Source organism: Cyprinodon variegatus, unplaced genomic scaffold, assembly GCF_000732505.1.
Source record: "Cyprinodon variegatus isolate N-32 unplaced genomic scaffold, C_variegatus-1.0 Scaffold14, whole genome shotgun sequence".
Lineage (NCBI taxonomy): Eukaryota > Metazoa > Chordata > Actinopteri > Cyprinodontiformes > Cyprinodontidae > Cyprinodon > Cyprinodon variegatus.
The window spans coordinates 663,542-687,813 of record NW_015150467.1 but is presented as its reverse complement, the minus strand read 5'-3'; the positions used below and the strand labels follow the sequence as shown (position 1 = coordinate 687,813).

Sequence of the window (24,272 nt, the reverse complement as noted above, 5' to 3'; positions counted from 1 at the left end):
ACTTTGATTCTAAGAGATGAGCAGGAATTGATATAAACCAGGGGTCTGCAACCCTGGATGAAACATTTTAGATGCATTTCTGCTCCTCTTCTGTATGCCATCAACTTTGGCAAAGGCCTGGTGAAGAGCCAATCATTTTATGCAGCTTTTTTGGAGCAGGGATGCATATAAAATCTGCAGGAAAGTAGATCTTGAGGACCAGGGTTTGAGACCCCAGGAAACCATTAAGCGTTAAGTTCTGCTGTATATTAAAGATATTTGTCTTGCTTGAAGGTTAACCTCCAAAACGATCTGACCTGTTTTAAATTCCATTCATCTTCCAATAAACTCTTATTGATTTCATTTTTCCTGCTGATAAAAAAAAAAAAGAACTTCCAAGAGAATGCTGCTGCCACCACTGTTTTTATTATTAGGTACTTCTGAGGGGAGCTGGTTGCCTTAGATTTTATTTAGGTGCATTAGATTTAAAAAGACTGAATAATATTTTAATATAATGATAGTTTTAGAGGAAAAAAAAAACATTTTCTCTTAACTGGACTATTATGCTGTACTTATTCTGGATCTATGCAAAAAAATCTTAATAAAACTTGTAAAACAAGTTTTAAGTTCTAACATGACAAAGTGTAAAAAAGTTCAAGGGTTGTAAATACTTTTGCTTAGCACTATATTAACAAGCGTTAATGAACATTTATACAAATAAAATTACTTTGCAGAACAACCCCATTATGGAACAATAGGATTTTATTATACTATCATTATTTCTTCTGTAGTGTAAATGTGGATACAGCGCTAATGTTGAAGCACAGATAAAAAAAAGTATGTACAGTTGAACTTGTCAGAAGATAGGATGAAACAGAAAAATTTAATAGCATTTAGTTTCAGCTTACAGAAGCTAATGCTGATGTAGAAATATCTCCCTCCCTGAAAGACGGGGCTTAAAGTACCAACTGCAGATCTTTTGGAATTAGTAGAATAAGCTTTCTGTGTTTTTTTTTCTTTTTTTCTTTCAAATCACAAATTTACTGTGTTTACAGGTTTTGTATGAACCATGCAAACTAATAGCAGCCGTTTGACATTCTTTCATTCTATCACTCTTTTTTAGCTTTTATCAAACATAATGAGCAGCTCTCCTGTATAATTTTCTCATTCGGTTTCAGCATGGAGCTTAGTGTTATTTTGTCTTTAGGTGGTACATTATTACCTACTAAATGATAACCATCAAAGTCCCCCTTTAGGGAAAAGGAACAAGCTTCTAATTATATCAACACCAGTGTTGACCTGGAGACAATGCCTTTCTCCTGCGTATTTGGTGTAATCTTACACTTGACCGAAGGTAATCACACAACGAAACGCCGTCTTCACAGCACGCTTCAGTTGTCCAACAGCCTGCAGCTGTTCCGAGGAGACAATAGATGTTTTATTCTTTGTTTTATCACCTCTGCTTCAATATTATAAATTTGTCTAAAAGAGGAATATATGTTATAACGTCTTATGAAGTACCATGTCAGCACATTCATAACCCTTGAACTTTTTCACATCTCATTGAGTTACAATCGCATACTTTTGTGATTGACTAACCCAAAGTTGCCCAAACTTGTCAATTGGATAAAAACTGTTTTGTCCAATACTTCCTGTTTCCATCTAAACTGACAGACAGAGTGGTCAAAGAAAGCATCAGAGATGCAGCCCAGATGTGAATAACAACCTAAGTTTTTTTTTTCAATGCAAATCTGGCCTTAATAAAATGTGGAAAGAAGATAGCTATTTTCACAAGAAAGCCTCCATTTCAAAGAACACTGTGGTCATATATATTGAAAACCGTTTATTTTGGTCGATACAAACTACTATCCAAGACAAAATGCTGACCTCATCCTAAAAACAATCATAAGCTCATTAAAACATTGTAATGACAACATTTTGTGTCAGTGACGCTGTTCTCAAACATAAATGCTGAAGCTAGTCAGATGGAGATAAATTCATGGCAAAGTAAGAGGAAAATGTTTTGGAGACTTCAAAAGGGGTAGAGGTATTCCTTCTAGTGTGACAGGAACAGTAGAGTTACAGTGAAATACAGTTAAGGTTGACATAGCATTGGGTCAGAATGACTCAAAGTCCAGATATCAATCCATTTATTGGCAAGATTTGATAATAGCTCTTCACACGCATGCTTCCTTCAGCCTGACTCAGCTTAGACCATTTGCCAAGAAGTATCTAAAAACTGTTCACCAAAAACCATTTAGTCTTATCTGTTCTTTTCCTTTAAAGCAACTTAGTAAAAAAAAGTGTGTGGGGGTGTTTAGGTTTGTTTTTTTATTAGACCTTTACATTTTAACCATTGCTCCGTTTCTCCTCTCTGCAGAATGATACCATCTACCAGCAAAAACTTCCTCATCAACGATCTGGCTGCAGGACGGGAGTATGACCTTTGTGTCCTGGCCGTGTATGACGACGGCATCACGTCGCTGACTGCCATTCGTGTTGTTGGCTGTGTGCAGTTCCACACAGCCAATGAGGTCAGCCAGTGCCGGTTTGAGCCCAGCCAGTTTCTGGGAGGCACCATGATCATTATTATTGGTGGCATCATTGTTGCTTCAGTTCTGGTGTTCATTATTATCTTAATGATCCGCTACAAGGCCTATAGTAGCCCTGTAGAGAGCAAGGCTATGGTAAGCTCCACCACGCACTCGCAAACAAATGGCAGTCAGCAGCGGCTGCAGCGATCAGCTTCCAAGCAGCCATCCGAAGAGGATCAGTGTGATGATCCAGCCCCAAAAGAGTGCATGGCTCTGGTGCTCATGGTGGACAGCGAGAAGAAGGAGGATCTGGCTGCCTCTACTGCTGTCCTTGAGGTGGAGTTGCCTCCAAATGTGGATAAGATGAAGAGAAGGAGCAGCATGGACGCTCAGCGCTCTGGGCCGCCATCTGAGGAGACGCAGACAGACAGTAGCCTCACAGGCTCCACCATGTCCCTCTGTCTCATAGGCTCTAATGCGGGCACTAAAGAGGCTCCCAGGCTTAAGGACAAGGAAAGTGCTCTGGCCAGTGTAGGGTTACTCCCCAATGAGCTGGCACGAACTAGGCACAGATTCTCTTTTGATGGTGGGGATTATTCCATATTTCAGAGTCACAGTTACCCGCGCAGAGCGAGGACGAGGTGGCATAGGTCCACCAACCAACTCGACATGGAATCATCGCCCCTTGCCAACAGGAGAGTTACATTCAGCAGCACTGAGTGGATGCTAGAGAGCACCGTCTAAGGAAAGCAGTGTAGCAAAAAATTAAAAAAAGCTTCAAAAGGCACGAACGTTCATGTAAAAACGCAAAACGTCTACATGCCATACAGCACAATGAATAAAAACAAGCACATTTCTATACTCATGCTGACTTCCTGTGAGTTGCTGGAGAAGAACAGCCTCCCATCGTTCTGCTTCCCCATCGTGCTCCCAGAGAGGTTTATTTGGGCCATTTCTCTTCTGTTTTTTGTTTGTTTGTTTTGCAGCGGTGCCTTATTCTATAAATGTATGAATGGAGGATGCTGCTCACTGTAGTCAAAAACCTTCCTTTCCGTCATCGTCGCCCACTCTGATCACGGTGGGAAGTGTTATTTTTCCTTTTCGGTTTTCACTGTTTTCTGTGGCACACCAAGGGGGGGGGTGGGAGTGTGGCATTTGGATGTGACTGTTTAATTGTTACAAAAAGATAAAAGGAAAAAAAAAAAAAAATCTTCATCAAGCAGTAACTTGTAAAGTGAACAGCCAGGTACCCTGTTATGTCAATCATATTTTTTTTTTTCAAAGAAAAAAAACTTTTGCACAGAAGACACGAGATACAAGGACAAGTATCAAAACCAGTCTATACAATATTAATAACAAAAAAAGCAGAATTTTTGAAAGCTGATTTCTAATGTAAGTGGATAAAAAGGGTGATGTTAAAACCTGCCATGGGAGCCAGACTGTGCGATGTTGAATAGGTATTGTTCCAGATGTGACTGTATATTCATTGGTACTGTATCTGGCTGGTCTAGATAAAAGACGACAAACAAAAAAAAAGACATATATAAGTATATTAAAACATCGATGTATGTGTACTAACTATGTAAAGTAAATAAGTCATATGTCACATGACTTTTTACAAAGCATTTGGGTGTTGGCTGCAAGTTTTTACATTAAAAACCTGTGTCATTACACCACTCAGTATTTAGTATGTCCAAGTTTGAACCATTTATCCCCTCAAGAAGGGAATAAAAATTTTTTGTGTGGGTAACTGTATTTGTGATGGGTTTTTTTTCTTTTTATATCTTGTGCTGCTCCAGTGTCCACTGTAGCGAGAGAGGGACATTCAAATGGAAATCATAAATATTTCATTTTTCAGTGCTATTTTTAAGGCTTATGTGAAAGTATCACAGCACCAATGGAGTGGAGTGGGATGTGTGACGGCGAGGGACAAACCAACTGGACGCTGCTGAATCCAAATGAAGCCAGATATTACACAATGATGTGAGAGCTGATTGTCACCACGGGGGGGGGGAGTAAAAGCCTCCATTTCTGTTCTAATTAGGCACTTCCCTATAGAATTCATTAGTATGATTAATAATTAGCAGAAAGTACCATACAACTCTAAAGGTCTGGTTTATAAGGAAAGCTTAAAGTTAAGTCCTGAAATACGAGGGCTAAGCATTTAAAATCAGCAAAGTTAACTAAGCAGCCTGTCAGAAAGTATATAAACTTTAAAAATAGTGACTTTATCATCATTACCCTAGGTATGACTATAATATAATCATACAACATAATGAATTAACATGAAATACAAAACTAAATGTTATAAAGTAGTAAGTAGTTGCATTTTTCCAGGCAAAGGGTTACACACTCTCATAAAGGTATGAATTGCATCCTTATTTAAGCCTTTTAATTATATATCTGTAATGATCTTTTTCTAATGTTGACAGATTAGATTATTTTTATATGGAACAATTAAGTCAAAAATCTTGAATTCATTATATATTTTCGGTAGTAAAGATAGATAAACAGAAGCAAATAGTCCCTTTGATTTATTAATTCCAAATCAAGATTTAAATAGACTTGAAAGTCATTGTGTATTCAAGTTTCTAATATCTGACTAAAAGATGTACTGGATGAAAAAAAAATATTAAGAGTGATCATGAACAAACAAGTTGCTTTCGACTGGTGGGTGCCAACTAAGAAAGACTTCCCTGCTTCAAAAGTAATACCAACAAACTTCAGTGATATTTTCAAATACCCACAAAGTCAATCCAATGGCTCTTAAAAGCTTGCACCATCCTGTAAAATGTAATTTTTTTTTTATGACATATAGAATTTATACAAAGACAAGCATAGATCCAAACAATCCATTATAAACGTTACCAGTCAAATGATAAGTAAACAAATCTGCAGGTAGAGAAAAAATTGTCAAAGGGTACAATTGCTCTGTTGCATAGGCTTGCACACCCACATGCAAAAACCTGCTGGAGAAAATTTTGTTTTCATTTGAGCATTTATATTTCTTAGGTGGGGCTAGTCCGCAGTGGGTCATGGATTTAAGTAAGTTATCCAGATGTGAAAATATACATCTATTTTCCTTACTTATTGTACTTATTTATGCCAGTGTGTTCTATAAAATGTGTTGGATTATATTGTTCTCTTTGTCCCGACTTTACAGCGATATTATTTAGTTCCTCTGTGGAAGGATTCACCCTAGACAGAGGATTCAAATGAACAAATTCCACTAAAATATTCCTTAGAAAATTGATGAATCAGGTGGTTAGTCCAACTCACTGAAATCAATTGGATGTGAGTCACAAAGAAGACTGGATTACACATTACAATAACCATCATATTCATCATTTATAAATGGTAAAGAGAGGATTTATTAATGATTTATAAATAGTTTAATAAGTTTGATTAATTTATAATATGCAAATAAACCAAATAGATAATTTATTAAGGTATTAAGCCCACTGATGTTAAGATAAGGGTAATTCCAGCATTACAAGGCAAGCTAAATGAAAAATAAATACTAGGTTCAGGTCGTAAGGTTAGGGCTAAACTAACATGGCAGGGCAATGTGATGAATTTGCATATAATAAATGTTTAAAATGCGGTTTATAAATTAATATCAAACATTAATAAACTATCTGTTAATCATTAATAAATGGCCCCTTTACCATTTATAAATGATTGCTATTGTTAAGTGGTACTGAACACTGAATGCTGAAAATGAAATTACAAGTGCTTCAACAAAGTATTATTTAAAGTATGTGGACACACTTAAGGGTTGTATCTGATTAATTTGCCACATGAAAGGCTAAAATAACTCTGGAATCGTTTAGCAAAGCTTCGTTTTTATTACAGTACAGAGCTGACATTTTAATCGTTTTTTACTTCTAAGAGCCAATTTCCTCTCAAAATGCCTCCAAATTCTCTTACACCAACAGCAGAACAGTTGTATCACGGCATAACTGACTGTTTTAACAGGATGCACACTTAAACTGGTTTGAGAAAGGATAAAGCAGACTTATATTAAGCGTCCGGAAAGCTCCGACCTCCAATATACTGAGAATTTAAGGACTAAAAGGATTTAAAGTCTAAAATCCATATGAGGGCCAGGAAATCAACCCATTTAAATGGATTTGAAAAAGAGAAGCTTTTTGTAGCTGTCACCCAGAATTACGAGGGCTTATGGCTATAAAAAGAGTATGTGGTTTTTAGTACCAGCTTTGGGGCATTATTTGAACTTTGATTGTATCAAGCAAAAACGGCAGTTTCAAATATCTGTATTCAGTTATTATTTTTTGAAATCACTTCTCTGTTAGATAATTTAATCTTAAAATAAATAGTGGATTAAATAAATCATTAAAATATTAGAACAAGATCATTCATGCCCATTATGAATGAATATTAGCCTTTGGAACTGTATTTGCATATTTTAGGACTTGCACATTTTTATCTACAATCACTGGTAAATGATGAAAATCAGAAAATGACAGCAAGAAATTATAGTTTTATTTTTGCTTGCTGCAGCAGAAAACACCATGAGTGTGGCTGATGCTTCTCGGTGCAGATTAAGACAAAAACTGGGCCACTTGCATAGCAGAGAAAAAATGTCTTGCAGAAATCTGAAGCAAGTTTCGTGTACAATTTTGAGTGTCCTCTTTATATCCACAGTAATGGAGTAGGCTGAGCCAAAGAAACAGGTCGTCCTTTATTCTTCTTTATCTCATGCAACCAGTTTTAATAAGGCTTTGTATATTAAACAGCCCTACATTTTCATTTCTGCATTTAAGACAACTGAATGTCTAGGATGGAATTTCTAAATTTTTACTTCCTAAAACAAACTTTGAAACTGCAGGCCATCTCAGGATTGACTTACTGACAGCTGATATTTGGAAATTGTGCAGCAGACTGTTCCTTCCAGCTGGAGATGTATTTCTGTCTGTTCCGATCTGTAACCATTATTCAACACCAAATCTGCTTAGGTAAGAGGACACAGAGATCTCACCCGCCCTGAAGAATTGGCCTGGACAGCCAAACTAGCAGACAGTATAGGGCTGGAACTAAGTGTTTCATCAGCAGTTCTGAGTGGCTGTAAAATACAAAAATGGCTTGAACTCAGTGAGAAAGCAATCACTTTTTTTTTCACTTAAGATCCTATTTAATGTCTAATGCATACTGATGTGGGTTTGACAAGCCCAGTATTTTCTGTGCCAACCACTCTGTCTATCTGTCTAAGATGATCCGTCAACAAACAGCTATGCGGAAACTACATACCTGATTGTGCTAAGTTCTTAAAATCCAATTAGAAAGCAGAATCATGATCCTATTAATCATACATTCAAATTAGACCTAAAAACATTTATTTTTTTTATATATTTCTTCAAGGTCTTTTTATTTAAAACTAGACACATGTCTCAAAATAAAGTCATTTTTCTTGCTCTACACACAAACCACTGTTTTTGTCTGGGAAATAGATCTGGAAGTGAATTCCTTAGTGGTTAGAGTCAAAATATTTGCCCACTAGAGAATTTAAAATCTTGGACCTTGGTATTCCTCGGAAAATATCTAAAATACTGACAGTTCAGCAAAGGGATGTTTGTCTGCAACACAGCCTGATATGAGGTGGAGCAACACTTCACACATGCAGAGTTGTTTCATGCCTTTTTTTTATTTGAAAGATTTAGAGAAAAAAAATTGATAGACCTCAATCCAAACACTAAGTTGTCCATTCCGCTGATGGGAACATATTGTACAGGGTTTAAACAAAGTATTCTCCTCATACTAGAGTTATTTTTGCTACAGCCAAGATTTGAATGTGGATTTTATTAAACTTGATCCCCCCTCAGTCTTCCCCCCACGTCGTTTTTCTCCAGTTCCTATGGACTTGACTGTTGCTTCCATGACTATTGCTCTCCTTAATAGACCTATATTCAAATTTGGATAAAATTACATAAAGATTGATTTTTATCTATTAGTCTCAAGGTAATTGCTAAAATATACGATTGTTACACCTTTCAGAATTTGATTTGTAAAAAAACAAACTTCTTTCCTGCGCTATAGAATATGTGCTATTTTGCGAAGAGTGTGCTTGTACAGTAATATAAATAAGAGAGAGACTATTATAGTAATAGACAAAAGCAGCATTCTTTATATAGCAATAGCTTCTGAAATCATGCATGTGGAAAGCAAAGACCAATTTATTCTGTAAATTACCTTTTTATGTGTACAGCTGTAAAACATACTAAGCTCTGAGTTCTGGCTATAAGGGAAACATCTTTTGTAGTATCTATTGTAGTGTATTTGCTCTCATTCAGATTGCTCTCATTTGCTGTTTTTCCATTTCAGGGATTCAGTCAGCTACAACTATGCCAACCTCACAGCTTTTCTTTGCTTGGAGGGAACATTTAGCCTTTTGACACAGACTTTGTTTAACTGCCCCAGGCTTTTGCAGTGAACACAAGTTTAGTCTGGTTCACAAACACTTCCATTGGCATTAGATTATCTAAAAAAATGACCTATTGCCATGGATGTTACCACTAACACCAGCTCACACTGAGGAGGATGTTATTAAGGTTAGAGAAGTGGAAAAAAAATCTATATTCTCAGGGTTGTACATAGTGATATCTTTTTTTCCAGATATTACCTACAGTAGACGGCAACACTTCACAGGCAATACAACCGGCTGCTCATCACTTCAGCTCTTTAGAGCTTCTTGATAAACATTTTATTTATGAATTCACTTCGATCTCAGAGGCTGGTTATTATGGCCTATTCTGTGCATCATAAATAACAATACATTTTCCGGCTGAGGTGAAATTATGAGGATGTGTTTGAACCCTGAAGGCTTTTGGATGGAAACTGCCTCTCATTGCTAAGTCACAAGACCTCTTATCAGAGCCTGTCACAGGGTAATGGCGGAAGGTAATTTCAAATCATTTAAAGTGTGAAGTACTGATTATCTAATCATTATCTGCTGTCAATACATCTCTGCTGATCGGTTCCGTGCCAGTTATTTTCTAAAGAGCTCAACAGGGGGAGGCGCTTCTCAAAAGAATTAATATTTGTTTTAGTAAATTATAGTTGAATATTGAGTAAAGCCAGCCTTTCTGCACATGATAGTATCAGTTTGCTATATTTGGGTCACAATCAACAAAGAGCTGATTTATTTGTCATCTCTCCTTCATCCAACTCCGATACTTCTATTTCTTTAATGAAAGTAGAGCAGTGCAGTTCTAATAATTTAAATGGCAATTATTAAAAAAAAAAAAGTTTCTCCAGTACATTAAAAATCGGAGGAATTGTTAGAATTAAGAGTAATGATTATGTCACTTATGCAGCAATTCAGTTTTTTAAACAATAAGCAAGTTCGAATCATAGAGGTACAAAGTACCTTTTGATATTTAAAGTGAAAATAAAGGCCTATTAAGCTACCAACCCACACAGTGCTTTCCACAAACCATGTTATTTTTCCCATTTTTGAGAAGCATAAGATAGACTTCTATTTCACATGTTAACATCCGTGAAAAAAATGTCACAGCTTTCACAAACTTTCTAAAGTGAATTTAAATAGCTTTTGAAAATAAATTATCGTTTATGTATATGTACATTTACGTTTCGACTCCCTGCCAGAAGAGATGTACTGTACGTTAATGAAAACGTTTAATAACAACTAATCCTGGCATAGTTTCGTTTGGTAGAGGTAATTGCTTAATGCCAGTCTCTGAATAAATCTACTAAATTAGAAGGTTGAATTGTTCAGGTTAAGGCAGACTGCCTTCATAGAATAATAATTCCTTTCCCTTCAAGACCCCCACATACTCTTATTTTAAGACTTTTAGCACATCTTTAAAAGTGCTGAAAAAATGAGAGCACAACCAGTGTTCTTTAAGGTTGTCTTTGTTCATTTACCTCCTTTCTTTAGGGACTCTTACATTAATGAATTACCAACCCCTAACAATGTTGATGCCACCCACCTCCAAATATTTTGTTTCAATGGGTCTTCTTTAGCATTCTTCAAAATAAACAGCAATAAAGCAGAGTTCTCATAGGTACAAAATAAACTTCAGTCAGCTTCTTATCCTTATATATTTAATATTCCAGTTTGTCCTTCGTACTACAAACATCTGAGCTGGTTCAACATCTGCGATTATGACCAAAACCTCCTTTGCTGCTCTAATTACTCAGACTACAGTAAAGCTATCAGCCATTCTGCCCTTTATCTGCTAAATACTCTTTAATCGGACATCTTTGGTATAAAACCGTCCCAAACCACCTTCAAATTCATTTAATGTTTTAGACATATACAGGCTGTGCTTTTACTGAATTTCTATGTTTTTTTTAACTTTATTATTGTTCTTTTTTATTACAGTGATGTCTCTTTACACTTATCTTGGGTTTCTTTAAAACACTTGTAAATAAAACAAATTTTTGTCATACTTCAAAAATGTATGATTAAAAAGGAAGATCACATCTGAAGTTCTCTTTACAAAAATCCCCCTAGGTCATGTAAAAACTAGGCATGGTAATCTTTTCACAATAAATGTATAAACCTAAAGAAAACGGTAGAAAAACATGCAAAAGCCATCACACTTGATGGATCTATTAGATATAAAAAAAATTTTAAAAGTGGTCATTTTAGGACTGAGGTCTGAGGAGGAAAGCCTGGATCAATGCAGCTCCAGCTTCCAGGGTTCCTGTAGGAAAGCTCTCCACTAGTTTTCACATAGCCTGCTGTGTGAGCTGCTGAGGGGAAGCATTACTTCCTCTAAAAGCAAACACAGAAAGGACCAACAACACCAGTCTGTCAGTGAAGACCTCTCTCGGAAGCTTAGGTGAACTAATAATCTGCAGCGGCATCTGTGGCTATTAGCTGTACGTCTCAGTCTGTAGAACTTCCACCTGAGCTTTCCTCGCCTGCTGCCCTCCAGTTTTTCCTTCTCTTTTTCTTGGAGTCCAATCCTGAATCTGAATCCTTGACGCAGTCCCGTTTTCGCTTTTTGCGACCGTTAGTCCTTCCCTCCTTTTTTTCATGGCTACGGCTGTCTCCTGAGTTTCTGTCCTCATCTCTTTGAGTTTTCACACTTTTGTCTTTGCGTTGACTTTTGGTTCTTTTTTTTTTTCTCCGCTTGTCTTTTGTGTCACTTCTCTCGTCTGTACCACTGTCGCTGCTAGAAGACTTTTCTTTTTTTCTCTTTCCATCCTTGGCTTTCTTCTTCTTTTTCTTCTTTCGGGAGGATTTTTTGGATCGTTTTGACAGGCACGCTTCTGTGTCAGACTTGGACTTCTTCACTTTGCGGTGCCCGGTCTTCTTAATGGTAGCACTGCTGTCACTAAAAAAAAGGAAAGTTTATTAAAGCTGTCAAAACACAAAACTAATGAGATCTTCACATTATCTTTTTGTGTAATAATTCCTCATATTTAGTTTAAAGAGAGAATAACAAATATTCTTTTGCACAACTTTTTACTGTAAAATCAGATTTGTTGCTTTGGAAAATTAGTGCAAATTAGTGCAACTTTTGTTTAATGATTGATTTTAAAGGATTAGAAAAGATATAATCTCAACTGCTATGAACATAGCACAACAAACTGGTCATCATACTTGTAAGAAGCTTATTTTTTTTATTCTTAATGGTTTGGTTTGACCGAATATAAAAAAACAGGAAAATCTAAAAAACATTGAAATATAAGACAGCAAAACATTCTTTGTCATATTTTAGAAAGTGTAACTACGTTTTTTGTTATGTAATTTTTGGATACAATCATGGTAAAATTACAGATCATTAAAATACAAAGTCTTAAAATAACAGCAGGCTCTCTTACAATGAATACTGCTGGAGACATGTAGAGATTTTAAAAGAATAAATATCCTCCAAGCAAACCAGGTTCACCTTTTTCTGGCAAAGTAAAGCTTTTCTGCAAGCTGACCAGCTGGGTGCAGCAAGCTGTTATAAGGCTGGGCTAGAAGTGCATCTTTTTAAGCTTAATGCAGCCAAAGCAAACTGATCAATCTTTGTCTTTCTCTGGCGTAATTGTGAAGAACTACAACAGTATACCATGGGTGGTTTACCTTCAACATGAGGGTTTACCTTTATGTTTGTATGGGAGTATGAGCGTAACTGATAACTTTTTATTGATTTTGGTAAACCATGCTTAAACTATTGGGCAAAAAACTTTTTTGTGTCAAAATAAGATAAGAGGGACATACACTTAGATGCTCAAATCGATATATAAGTATTTGAACCCCCTGCTATTTTGTAAGTTTTCCCACTTAGAAATCAGGGATATAATTATAAATAGTTCAAGAATCATACATTGTCATTTCTTTTTTTTAGACCATCTCTTACAGTGGACATGCACCTGCAATGACAATTTTAGACCCTTCCATTATTTCTAAGTAGGAGAACTTGGAAAATAGCAGGGGGTTCAAAAACGTATTTTCCTCAGTGTATGTATGAAAAAATGCAATAGATAAAAATTTGAATTAGCAAGTTAGATTTAATAGAAAACTAGAAGTCAATATAGCCCATAAAAAAACAAAAAACAAACTGATCTTTGCAGCTGTGACCTAATTCTCAAATATTCTACCAAGTAAAGATTTTGACAATACCAGTTTTTATACACAGCGATAATTGCCCCTTTATCTTCTTTCTACAGTTATTTTGGCAGGCTGCTATGTTTTTTTCTTACCTGTCACTGTCAAACTCCTCAGGATAAAGCTCCTTGAAGCCACTATGTCCCCATCTGTGAAGTGGAACACAATACTTTACAGGATGAGTGCCTTTGTAGCGACTCTGACACCGTATCAAAAGAAACCTTGAAATCAAAAAGCTGCAAAACATATTAGTCATGAAGTCTACATGTACCTGTCAGGATCAGTGGCCTCAAATTCATAGAGTTTGCGCGTCCAGTAGCGAGCATCTCTGTCGTCATGCTCCGACACTCGCTCTCTGCCAGCACTCATGTTTCTGGATTGATCTGGCACTCGATCACAATGCATACGTCCCCTGGGATGCAGTTATTATTTATATATTTAATTGCACTGACAATAAAAAAAGAAAAGCTCCCAAATACAATTTCTAAACTTGTTTCAGAACAATATTGCATACTTAACTATGACTTTGAGCTGTCAGTCCTTCTGTAATTAAACATATTTTCAGGGTGGATGGATAGATGATACTAAAATCAATTATCAAATTGCATAGGGACCTTTTAAAAACTAAAAACAAAACAATAGCTTCTAAAGCTATAGCTTCTGTTTAGATGGCTAAATCGCACTGGGATATTTCCTACACCTACCTCCCAGTGTCTGTGTTTTGTTTGTGGTCTGACATCTGGATCTCCCAGCCTCGCATCTTCCACATCTCTGTCTCCTCTTGGATCTGCAGTGAGTAAAACAATATGTATATGTATGTATATTCATGGAACATTTATTTAAAATCACAAATGACAGCAGGTATGCTCAAAATATTTCCCTATGAAAGAGCAACCTCATTAATAGTGTATAAATAACAAGTAGGATTCATTTGTTGTACTGTTTATTAAAACAAACAATATATAAATATTGCACTAAAATGGTGGTATCGGTATTGGTGATATTTTGACAGCCAAAAGATTAAACTATTGCCACCAATTCCAGTTAGGCAATAAAAAGTTCCACTGGATTAATTTTGTATTAGTATTAAATATTTTAATATAGAACGCACCAGCTCAGATTATTTTTTTTTTGTTTAATCAAATTTAACAACCTTGATGCTGCCAATTGTATATTTTCAATGCATTTAGAAACATTTCAGACATAAAACCACTTCAGAATTTTAATGTAGATGTTATCAATTTCAGCTCAGCTGAAAGGAGGTCAGAGGTTTTCAATCCACTGAAAAGTTAAACTCAGTATTATGTCCAGTGGAGAGACAACAGAAACTTGGGCAGATTTAAACACAAAGATATTCCTCTGTTACTGTGAGCTGCTTAGCATGGCAATTACAGGACAATTCTTTGGACTGTTTTGCTACTGAAAAGAGATTTCAAGGTCAACAGCAGATAAAAAATAAATAAGGTGAAGTCCTCAAGATTCTTTTTTCAATAACGGCATATCTAGAACTCTAAAGATGAGCGCAACACTTTGACACTGAGGATTAAAAAAAAACATGTTCATATAGGGGTTTGGGAACAGATTTTGCCCCAACCTTAATTTCATCAAATAGTATACAATTAATGTTTGAGCCCTTTTCCTTGAAATAACATGAACATCGAAGAACTGTAGTAAAAATAACTCTGTTGTGTAGCAGTAAGCTGTTATTTTGCTCAGCTGAAGGTGCGGATTGGTGCCAGGTGAAAATGACTGGCACAGCTGCTGCATGTTGTCTAAGCAGCTTCTCCTATGATATGCAGTTGCATGCTGGGAAATGAGAGCTTGTCAGAACAAGTGACACAGGAGCGCCATCCACCTTCCAGCCAGCATCAAATTATTTCTGAGAAGTTTTCTCTTTTTGCAAAGCTGCTGTGAGCTCTCCACTGCTCTGGGCAAACTCATGGATAAAGTGGGTTGTGATGAGTCTCTGTTAAGAATAACGTCATTTTTAAAAGCATTCATCAAATGCATTGATCATTCTTGACAGACTGTTTTTTTTCCCCCACTCATGATGGTGATGGCATCAGTTTTACGTAACCTGTATGTATTTAACATTCTTAAAGAATATGCATAATACAGCAGTTAAATCTCAATTTTAAAATCTTCAGAGTCAGTCATTAGCATCAATAAATGTATCTTTCAAAAGATAAAAATAGGAAAAAGAAAAAAAAAGGGTATATAGTTCAGAAGTAGGGCTGGGTAATTAATTGCTGTTGGTCACATTTCATTTAAAAGGAGTAAGTAACTAAATGTATCACTCCAGCCCTGTAGGGGGCAGAAATATGCTTAATGTGTGTTTGCAACCACACAGATGGGAGGAGAGAGTTGCAGCTATCCTGCCATTTCATTCATGCAATTACGATTTAGCCCTTTTTCACAAGAGGGTTACCATGAACAAGCACAATTTAAAGGCCAGGAAAAAACTAAAATCTGGAGTGAAACATTCATAAGCTTGTGCTTAGTGCAAAGAGAAACAGAAATGAAAATGCAAAAATATAGAAATAATCGCAATTTTCATTTTAGGGTAAATCATTCAGCCCCCTTAAGAAGGCAAAGATAATGTGTACCCTTATCGAAATTTTATTTCCTTGTTTTTAGAAAAGTATGATTTATTGGGTTTCACAGCTCAATTTAATTTTTCCTTGCAGTTACAATTGCTAATCCTTTTTAGTATGTCTATCTAATTCCCAGATCTATCAACAAAATACTACGGTTTAAGTTAGACAAGGCAGTGAATTTCTCAGAACAACAGTTTTAAAGTCTTGTCATAAATTCTTAGTTGGACTTAGGTCTGAACTTTGACCAGGCCTTTTTTCTTTTTTTTTTTTTTTTTGCCAGAGTATGGTTTAATCCAAACCAGTCAATGGTCTCTCTTGGTGTCTGCTTTAAAAAAATGCTGAATGGCTGAATGCTAAAATTCTAACTCCCCCCTCCCTTTTTTCTCTTACATTTAGCTCCTCCCATATTTCAGTCAAATCTGAAGAGTTTTCTTCCTGCTGAAGAGAACATCATCAAATCATGATGCTTCTACCACCATGTTTAACTGTGGAGATAGTGTGTTCAGAGTAATATAAAGTGTAAGTTTTTGGTTACAAAGATGCTTTTTTTCAAAGTTTTATTTTAGTGCGAAAGAATAACTTTAACCATCAAGCGCTGGTGTCCTTACTTTTGTCTTATTGGTCAAACCCGAAAACATTGGATAGATTACATCCTCAGCATGAAGATAGATTCTACAAAGTCCTAGTAATGGCTAGTGTTGTATAGATATCCATACCAGTATCGGGCAGGGCCCCGATATTGCACTAAAATGGTGGTATCGGTATTGGATATTTTGAGAGCCAAAAGATTAAACTATTGCCACTAATTCCAGGTAGGCAATAAAAAATTCCACTGGATTCATTTTGTATTAGTCTTTTTCCTCCTTCCCAAAGGTAGGCAGCAGCTTGACAAATATTCTACATCCAAGCAGTATGCAATTCTTCATATAAACACACACATCAATTTCAAACAGATGGTATCGGTATGGTAACGGCCGATACTGCACAGCCAGGTATTGGGTATCAGTATCGAGGCCAACAAATGGTATTAGCACAACACTAGTAATGACATAATTATTTGATTAAGGTGTGTTGAAGCAGAGATGATTTTTATTCTATTAGAAGCAGTTACAATACGTTAGATTAGATTAGATGAGCTTTATTGATCTCACAGCGGAGAAATTCACTCGTCGCATATTGGCATAGAAGTTACAGAAGGTGCAAACAGGGAGGAAAAAGGTGCATTAGCATTAGCATATTAGCTTACAGTATCACTTAGCAGTAGAGGGCACTGGGCCCTAGTTATAGGTACAAGATCAGTGGCTCTCGCTGAAGCCACTGTTGACCACTGCTAGTGAAGCCACACTGTACATTGCGGTTGGTGGTGTTCAGACTTGTGATCGCTAACTCGCTTATTTTGCAGATGAATTGTAGTGCTCGATATTCAGTGACGTAGACAGCATCTCCCTGTGCAACCTCGTTTTCAAAATTCTGTTGTCCGATTGCTACAAGCACTGTTATCGATCATCCAAGTTTTACCTCAACTTTGGCCATTCAAACCTAATCAAAGGTTAGTAACTTCTTCTTTAATAGCATATACTCCTTTAAGACCATATATTTTACTATAGTTTATTTATGTGAAGTTTGAGCATGATTTGACAATTCGCACATGGTTTCCTTGATTCTGCAAAAAACATTTCAGATTACTAAAATAGTGTCATCGCTTATTTTACTGTACAAATCAAATCAAATGTTTTCCTAAGAAAATTTAACCCCCTGAAAATTGATCTTTTAATTGTTAATTAGCATGAATTACTTCATTGGAGAAGTTCAGATTAACTTTGCAGATATATAATATTAATAGGTTAATTCACAAAAGGTTATGGAAATAGATTTTAATCTCTCATACTGCATATTTTGCACATTCTACTATGTCGGTAGATGGCGATAAGTTATTACAATTGCTGAATTATTTAAAAAATCATGTTTTTTACTTTTCATTTAGAATTGAGAAAGTAAATTATACAACTTATAAGTCCTGAAAATTTCAATGAGCTATGATCATTATTTCTGAAGTTATAAGCAATAACTGGTGAAAAGTTTTTAAGGATAGTCCTATAGCTTTAATATTAAGACAAAGGCCTAATTAGCCCCTCGATTTTTTTATTTCAAATTCTGATAACTGCATTAATATTTAGCTTAAAACAATAATCTTGGTATCATTTTAAAGCTCTTGGGNGCTGGTGTCCTTACTTTTGTCTTATTGGTCAAACCCGAAAACATTGGATAGATTACATCCTCAGCATGAAGATAGATTCTACAAAGTCCTAGTAATGACTAGTGTTGTATAGATATCCATACCAGTATCGGGCAGGGCCCCGATATTGCACTAAAATGGTGGTATCGGTATTGGATATTTTGAGAGCCAAAAGATTAAACTATTGCCACTAATTCCAGGTAGGCAATAAAAAATTCCACTGGATTCATTTTGTATTAGTCTTTTTCCTCCTTCACAAAGGTAGGCAGCAGCTTGACAAATATTCTACATCCAAGCAGTATGCAATTCTTCATATAAACACACACATCAATTTCAAACAGATGGTATCGGTATGGTAACGGCCGATACTGCACAGCCAGGTATTGGGTATCAGTATCGAGGCCAACAAATGGTATTAGCACAACACTAGTAATGACATAATTATTTGATTAAGGTGTGTTGAAGCAGAGATGATTTTTATTCTATTAGAAGCAGTTACAATACGTTAGATTAGATTAGATGAGCTTTATTGATCTCACAGCGGAGAAATTCACTCGTCGCATATTGGCATAGAAGTTACAGAAGGTGCAAACAGGGAGGAAAAAGGTGCATTAGCATTAGCATATTAGCTTACAGTATCACTTAGCAGTAGAGGGCACTGGGCCCTAGTTATAGGTACAAGATCAGTGGCTCTCGCTGAAGCCACTGTTGACCACTGCTAGTGAAGCCACACTGTACATTGCGGTTGGTGGTGTTCAGACTTGTGAAATCACTAACTCGCTTATTTTGCAGATGCATTGTAGTGCTCGATATTCAGTGACGTAGACAGCATCTCCCTGTGCAACCTCGTTTTCAAAATTCTGTTGTCCGATTGCTACAAGCACTGTTATCGATCATCCAAGTTTTACCTCAACTTTGGCCATTCAAACCTAATCAAAGGTTAGTAACTTCTTCTTTAATAGCATATACTCCTTTAAGACCATATATTTTACTATAGTTTATTTATGTGAAGTTTGAGCATGATTTGACAATTCGCACATGGTTTCCTTGATTCTGCAAAAAACATTTCAGATTACTAAAATAGTGTCATCGCTTATTTTACTGTACAAATCAAATCAAATGTTTTCCTAAGAAAATTTAACCCCCTGAAAATTGATCTTTTAATTGTTAATTAGCATGAATTACTTCATTGGAGAAGTTCAGATTAACTTTGCAGATATATAATATTAATAGGTTAATTCACAAAAGGTTATGGAAATAGATTTTAATCTCTCATACTGCATATTTTGCACATTCTACTATGTCGGTAGATGGCGATAAGTTATTACAATTGCTGAATTATTTAAAAAATCATGTTTTTTACTTTTCATTTAGAATTGAGAAAGTAAATTATACAACTTATAAGTCCTGAAAATTTCAATGAGCTATGATCATTATTTCTGAAGTTATAAGCAATAACTGGTGAAAAGTTTTTAAGGATAGTCCTATAGCTTTAATATTAAGACAAAGGCCTAATTAGCCCCTCGATTTTTTTATTTCAAATTCTGATAACTGCATTAATATTTAGCTTAAAACAATAATCTTGGTATCATTTTAAAGCTCTTGGGTCCCTTATTCTTATAATGTAAGTCTTAGTCATTTTAAGTAATATTGAATGTTTTTTGTCACATGCCTACTAGTTAAGTTTTAATATTCCTCTAAACAAAGTCTTTTCAGATTTAAAATTTTAAACATCCCCTGATATTAATAACATGCTCATGCAAAATAAGGGGCTAGACAAAGTTTATTGTTTTGCTAAAGCACATTACACAGATGGGAGGGTGAAAGACTTTCTACCAGTTTGATTACTACTGCAAATATACATTTCTTTATAAAAAAATAAAATAAATCCAACATCCAATTGCTTTTATTTGATTTACCCTAAAACTGTCAGCAAAAGCAGAATTGCTTATAGATATTTTATACTGTGTTTTTCTTCTTCCTCTCTTCCTTAAACAAACCCAGGAGCCATACACACCTTATTGTGAGCATCTGTGTGTCGGATGACGTTCCTCAGCAACGTCTTTCCGAGCGGTTGCTTTGACATGGCGACACCTGACGACAGATGGATTTCCATTAAACACACCCGGTATTCAGAGAATGAGGAGAAACAGACATATTTCCATCAACAGATTATCCTAACAACCATCTGTTAGCTTTGCTTCTCAGCCAACACTGATAAATCTTAAGAATACCACTTTGTTTTTAAACACCACTATAAGTAAACCACATTTATCCGTTAAGCTACTCAAACTTCCTTAAAATGCCACGAATATACACACACTGTACCTCTTAAAACTCAGCAGCACTCGAAAGGAAGGAAATAGCTAAAAGTATTTACTTCCGTAGCGTCACTAAAGCGTCATAGAAATTGAACGATGATTGGACGAACGGCTTGTCCGTCGTCAAAATGGCGTTTCATGACGGAACAGAGCCAATGGCAGTTGTTTAAAAAGATCGAAACCTAAAAGACTTAAAGGGAAAGTACAAATAAATTCTACTTGACGTCTAGAGTAAGTTTATTCCTTTTCAAAATAAATATTTCGGACCACTCAAACTTCCTTGAAAAACAGCCATTAGATTTTGTTCATTTACACTATTACACAAATAATTTCAGTTTTCATACATATTAAACAACCCCAACACAATAAAAAACACTAAAAAGGTTCATTTTTAGATAGATAGATAGATAGATAGATAGATAGATAGATAGATAGATAGATAGATAGATAGATAGATAGATAGATAGATAGATAGATTTGTATTCAATTAAATGATCAAGAAACATAATTTGAATTGAGAAAGCTTCCTGGAGAGGTGGCGAAACGTCTTCAAATCTTGAAAACCAAGTCCAGTGGATATTTTTTGAATTTTTTTGAATTTTTACGGAATGACTATGACCTGGATGACTGAGAACCTTCATCAGCATAAGAAACATAACATTTAAATTCTTGACATCCTCTCTTTCTGGGCAGTAATTTTGATCCAACATGAGATGTTACAGGACATGAAGGGATAAAAGGTGTTTCATTTTTAAATATGACTGAAATCAAACTCTTTGGCAATTTCCCAATTAAGGGTTAATTAAGGGTTAAATATTATAACAATATGCAAGAAATTTACATATACCAGAACTGACTGATCTTCCCTATTTGTTTTTCAGAATCTGGCTATAATCAAACAGAAAAAATAAATAAATAAATAAATAAATAAATATAAATGACTCATATGAGTCATTTATATTTATTTTTTGAGTCAACAGATCGATGAGTAAGATAATGATCGAAAACAGAAAACAAGGCAAATTCAACAAATCAGTGGCTCAACAGACAATTTGCCATCTTCCACAGTCATATCCCCTCTGAAACTTCAATCATATGAAACTCTGTGACTTTAACTAAAAAGAAGTGAGCATAAGATTAAATGTAGGACTCCAGATGAATCAAAAACTGTACAAAGAGGAATTATCAAAAAATCTCAGCATACTCAAGCAAAATATATATAACCCACTGTTGCTTTAGAAAAGTAGATCTGATGATGTACTGGCACTGTCTCTTTCAGCAGGGTAAAGGTCCCAAATATGTGTCCAGATTAACACAAGACGATTTACCGGACAGAAAATGACTCGCTCTGATGGTCATGTCAGTCTCCTGACCTAGATTCAATAGAAAGGCTGTGGAGAGAGTTGAACAGAACTGAGAAAAAGAAAAGTGAAAAATCTAGAGAAATTGTGTTAAACAGAAGGATTAGTCATGCATTCTGCCTTTATCATACTGTGTTATGCTCTGACAAAAATGGGTCTGTAAAAGTATAAACTTCAAATTTTTGCCTTCACTGAATTAATGTATTAAAATTTGAGGCACAGTATTCTGCATTTTTCAGTATCAGATTATACTACTGCAATAGAAGCTGAATTGTGAGGCTCTTTGTATTACTTTTATTAGGTGTGCACATCAACCTGAATAGTTCATATTTAATCATAGGAAAGGATCTAAATACGGAACAGTTCACAGCAAATAGCAGAAACAGGGACGTGTCCTGGTTTTAAGTGGGGGAATTTAAAGGAGAGAGCCTGCTGTGTAGGATCCACAAGGGGAAAAAACTGAAGGGCAGAAAATGGATTTTTCTATTTTAGAAAACAACTGTAGAAAAAAAAATAGGGAATGACGCTGCAAGAGAACGGTGGTAGAAGTTCAAATGAGGCACATTCCGCTGTGAAACAAAATGAAGATAGTTTAATTTAGCGCTGACAGTAAATAAAACTGTGCTGATTCAGTTATTACACTGTATTATTTGTATCATGAAATTAGTGTCACAGATTTCCTGTAATGAAGTCATAAATGCAAACCACTCCATCAGGAGATTTAGAAAATGAGAGTAAATGTTGCAAATTTTCACAAACGCAATGCTCTATGGCATTTCTCCAGCACATTGGGAAGAAAGCAAAATATGACCAAAAAATGACCTGCCTTCTTCCTCATACTGAAAACCAGTGGGCACTGTCAACATTAGGGTTTTAAAGACAGGGAAGCAATTGCGTTATAAATAAAGCTATTTTGCGAAGGTCTCTAAGGTTCGTTAAAGATTAGTAAGCCTGTAACTTTGGGGTTATAAACATTAAATCTTTCAATACATGGTGGAACTCTTTTGAGTCTGTCATCTGAAAGAAGAGCGTGGCATTAGTGAAAACGTGCAAAACATGACCTTCCAACTAAACACGATGAAAGAATTTGTTAAGATCATATTTGGTTAAGCATTGCACAAACTGCACAAACCTATACTGTATTTTTTTGCCCAGTAGAAAGGCAACAAAACACATTTAAAAGAAATCTTTAGAATGTATATTTTTGATACTAGCCAATGCCATCTATAGGACACAACAAAAACAAGAAGATGCCAGTCAGATGAGACTACAAGTGAACTTGTCAGCCTGCATGCAGAATCCTATTTGTGGGAAACTCGCTAACACAAATTCTGACAATGCAGCATCATCCCATAGGGATATTATTTTTCAGCAGTGATGGAGAATTTGGGAAGATGTGAAAGGAAGATGGATGTATTTATAAATGGGGCAATGAAAACCTTTTAGGGGCTGCAAACCATTTGAAATCCAGCTAAAACCCATTGAGCTTTATGAAAGCTCTCTTTGTCCGTTCTTGACCGAAACCTGACCCAAATGAAGCAAAGTTTCCTCTGAAAGCAGGTACTCAGTGTAACCTACTTTTACTAAACTACTCCCCTCAGTGGGATCCACATAACACTACATGAAGTGGGCTCTCTGAGGCTCAGACAGCGCTCATCTAAAACGCTACATGCTAATGAAAAGCAATTAAGTAAATTTATTTGCAGACAACATACAAACAAGATGGATTAATTTGTGCAAAACAAATAGGTTGTAGGCTATTTAGGCTGTCTTAACTGTGATTGGAGGCTTTTTATAAGTCACAAAATGATGTGCGTAATTACTCTGTAAACTACTTAGGGGTTTTATCTAAGTGATTTACATTGATGTTTCTTTTGATTCAGATTGGGTATGTTCCTACGTCTCCTGGTAAATCAGGTTGACTGTTGACTGTTGAAATATACTCTTAACTAATTTTAGAGGAAAATCTTACAGTCATGTGTCACATTTTGTTCTGAAATCAGAGCTATCAACCTTATAACTAGGTTTTAAGCTGTAGTGACAAAGTCTAGCAAGATATAAAAAAGGCTTATTTTTGATAATGTGGTATGAAAGCTACAGCAGCAGGCAATATTGTTAAGTTTTAAGATGATATTTTCAAAACACCCATTCATTTCATAAGGATTTGTTGGGTAGTTAAAAATGGGTACCAACTTAGTTATAAAATAACTATAACAAAGAAAGGATTTGAAACGGTTCACCTTATCTGTTCCTGTTTGTCTGTATCATGATCCTGGGGAGAAATATCAGCTGGGCTCCTGCCATCAACACCTTTGGCCAAATATGATAGAGTTTGGCCCCTTTCTAGGTGTTTAGTCCTGTTTCTTTACTAGAATTAGCTATTATATACACTCACCGGCCACTTTATTAGGTACACCTGTCCAACTGCTCGTTAACACTTAATTTCTAAGCAGCCAATCACATGGCGGCAACTCAGTGCATTTAGGCATGTAGACATGGTCAAGACAGTCTCCTGCAGTTCAAACCGAGCATCAGTATGGGGAAGAAAGGTGATTTGAGTGACTTTGAATGTGGCATGATTGTTGGTGCCAGAAGGGCTGGTCGGAGTATTTCAGAAACTGCTGATCTACTGGGATTTTCACGCACAACCATCTCT

The 24,272-nt window shown here is 35.8% G+C and overlaps 2 protein-coding genes across 5 annotated transcripts in view; one reads left to right on the top strand and one right to left on the bottom strand.

The window, feature by feature from the left end:
- lrfn1 (leucine rich repeat and fibronectin type III domain containing 1) overlaps positions 1-4,254 on the top strand; it is a 188,743-nt gene extending 184,489 nt beyond the window's left edge. For both annotated transcript variants that reach the window (XM_015382913.1, XM_015382922.1), the window contains one exon: positions 2,360-4,254. In XM_015382913.1, coding sequence (XP_015238399.1) covers positions 2,360-3,257 — 898 coding nt within the window. In that variant the 3' untranslated portion in view covers positions 3,258-4,254. The remainder of the gene's footprint in view (positions 1-2,359) is intronic.
- A 6,539-nt stretch (positions 4,255-10,793) lies between these two features.
- On the bottom strand, positions 10,794-20,341 carry LOC107089936 (chromosome unknown open reading frame, human C11orf57). Of its 3 annotated transcripts, none has more exons than XM_015383014.1 (6): positions 20,263-20,341; positions 19,952-20,028; positions 13,806-13,888; positions 13,373-13,513; positions 13,197-13,250; positions 10,794-11,839 (listed from the first exon to the last, which is right to left on the bottom strand). In XM_015383014.1, the coding sequence occupies exons 2-6, from the start codon at positions 20,018-20,020 to the stop codon at positions 11,389-11,391; spliced, it is 798 nt and encodes a 265-aa protein (XP_015238500.1). In that variant the 5' UTR covers positions 20,021-20,028; positions 20,263-20,341; the 3' UTR covers positions 10,794-11,388. The 3 variants fall into 3 exon arrangements, with proteins under 3 accessions (XP_015238500.1, XP_015238510.1, XP_015238492.1); XM_015383024.1 differs by lacking the exon at positions 20,263-20,341 and adding an exon at positions 13,621-13,644 and having other exon boundaries at positions 19,952-20,225; XM_015383006.1 differs by lacking the exon at positions 20,263-20,341 and having other exon boundaries at positions 19,952-20,221.
- Between the last annotated feature and the right edge of the window lie 3,931 nt (positions 20,342-24,272).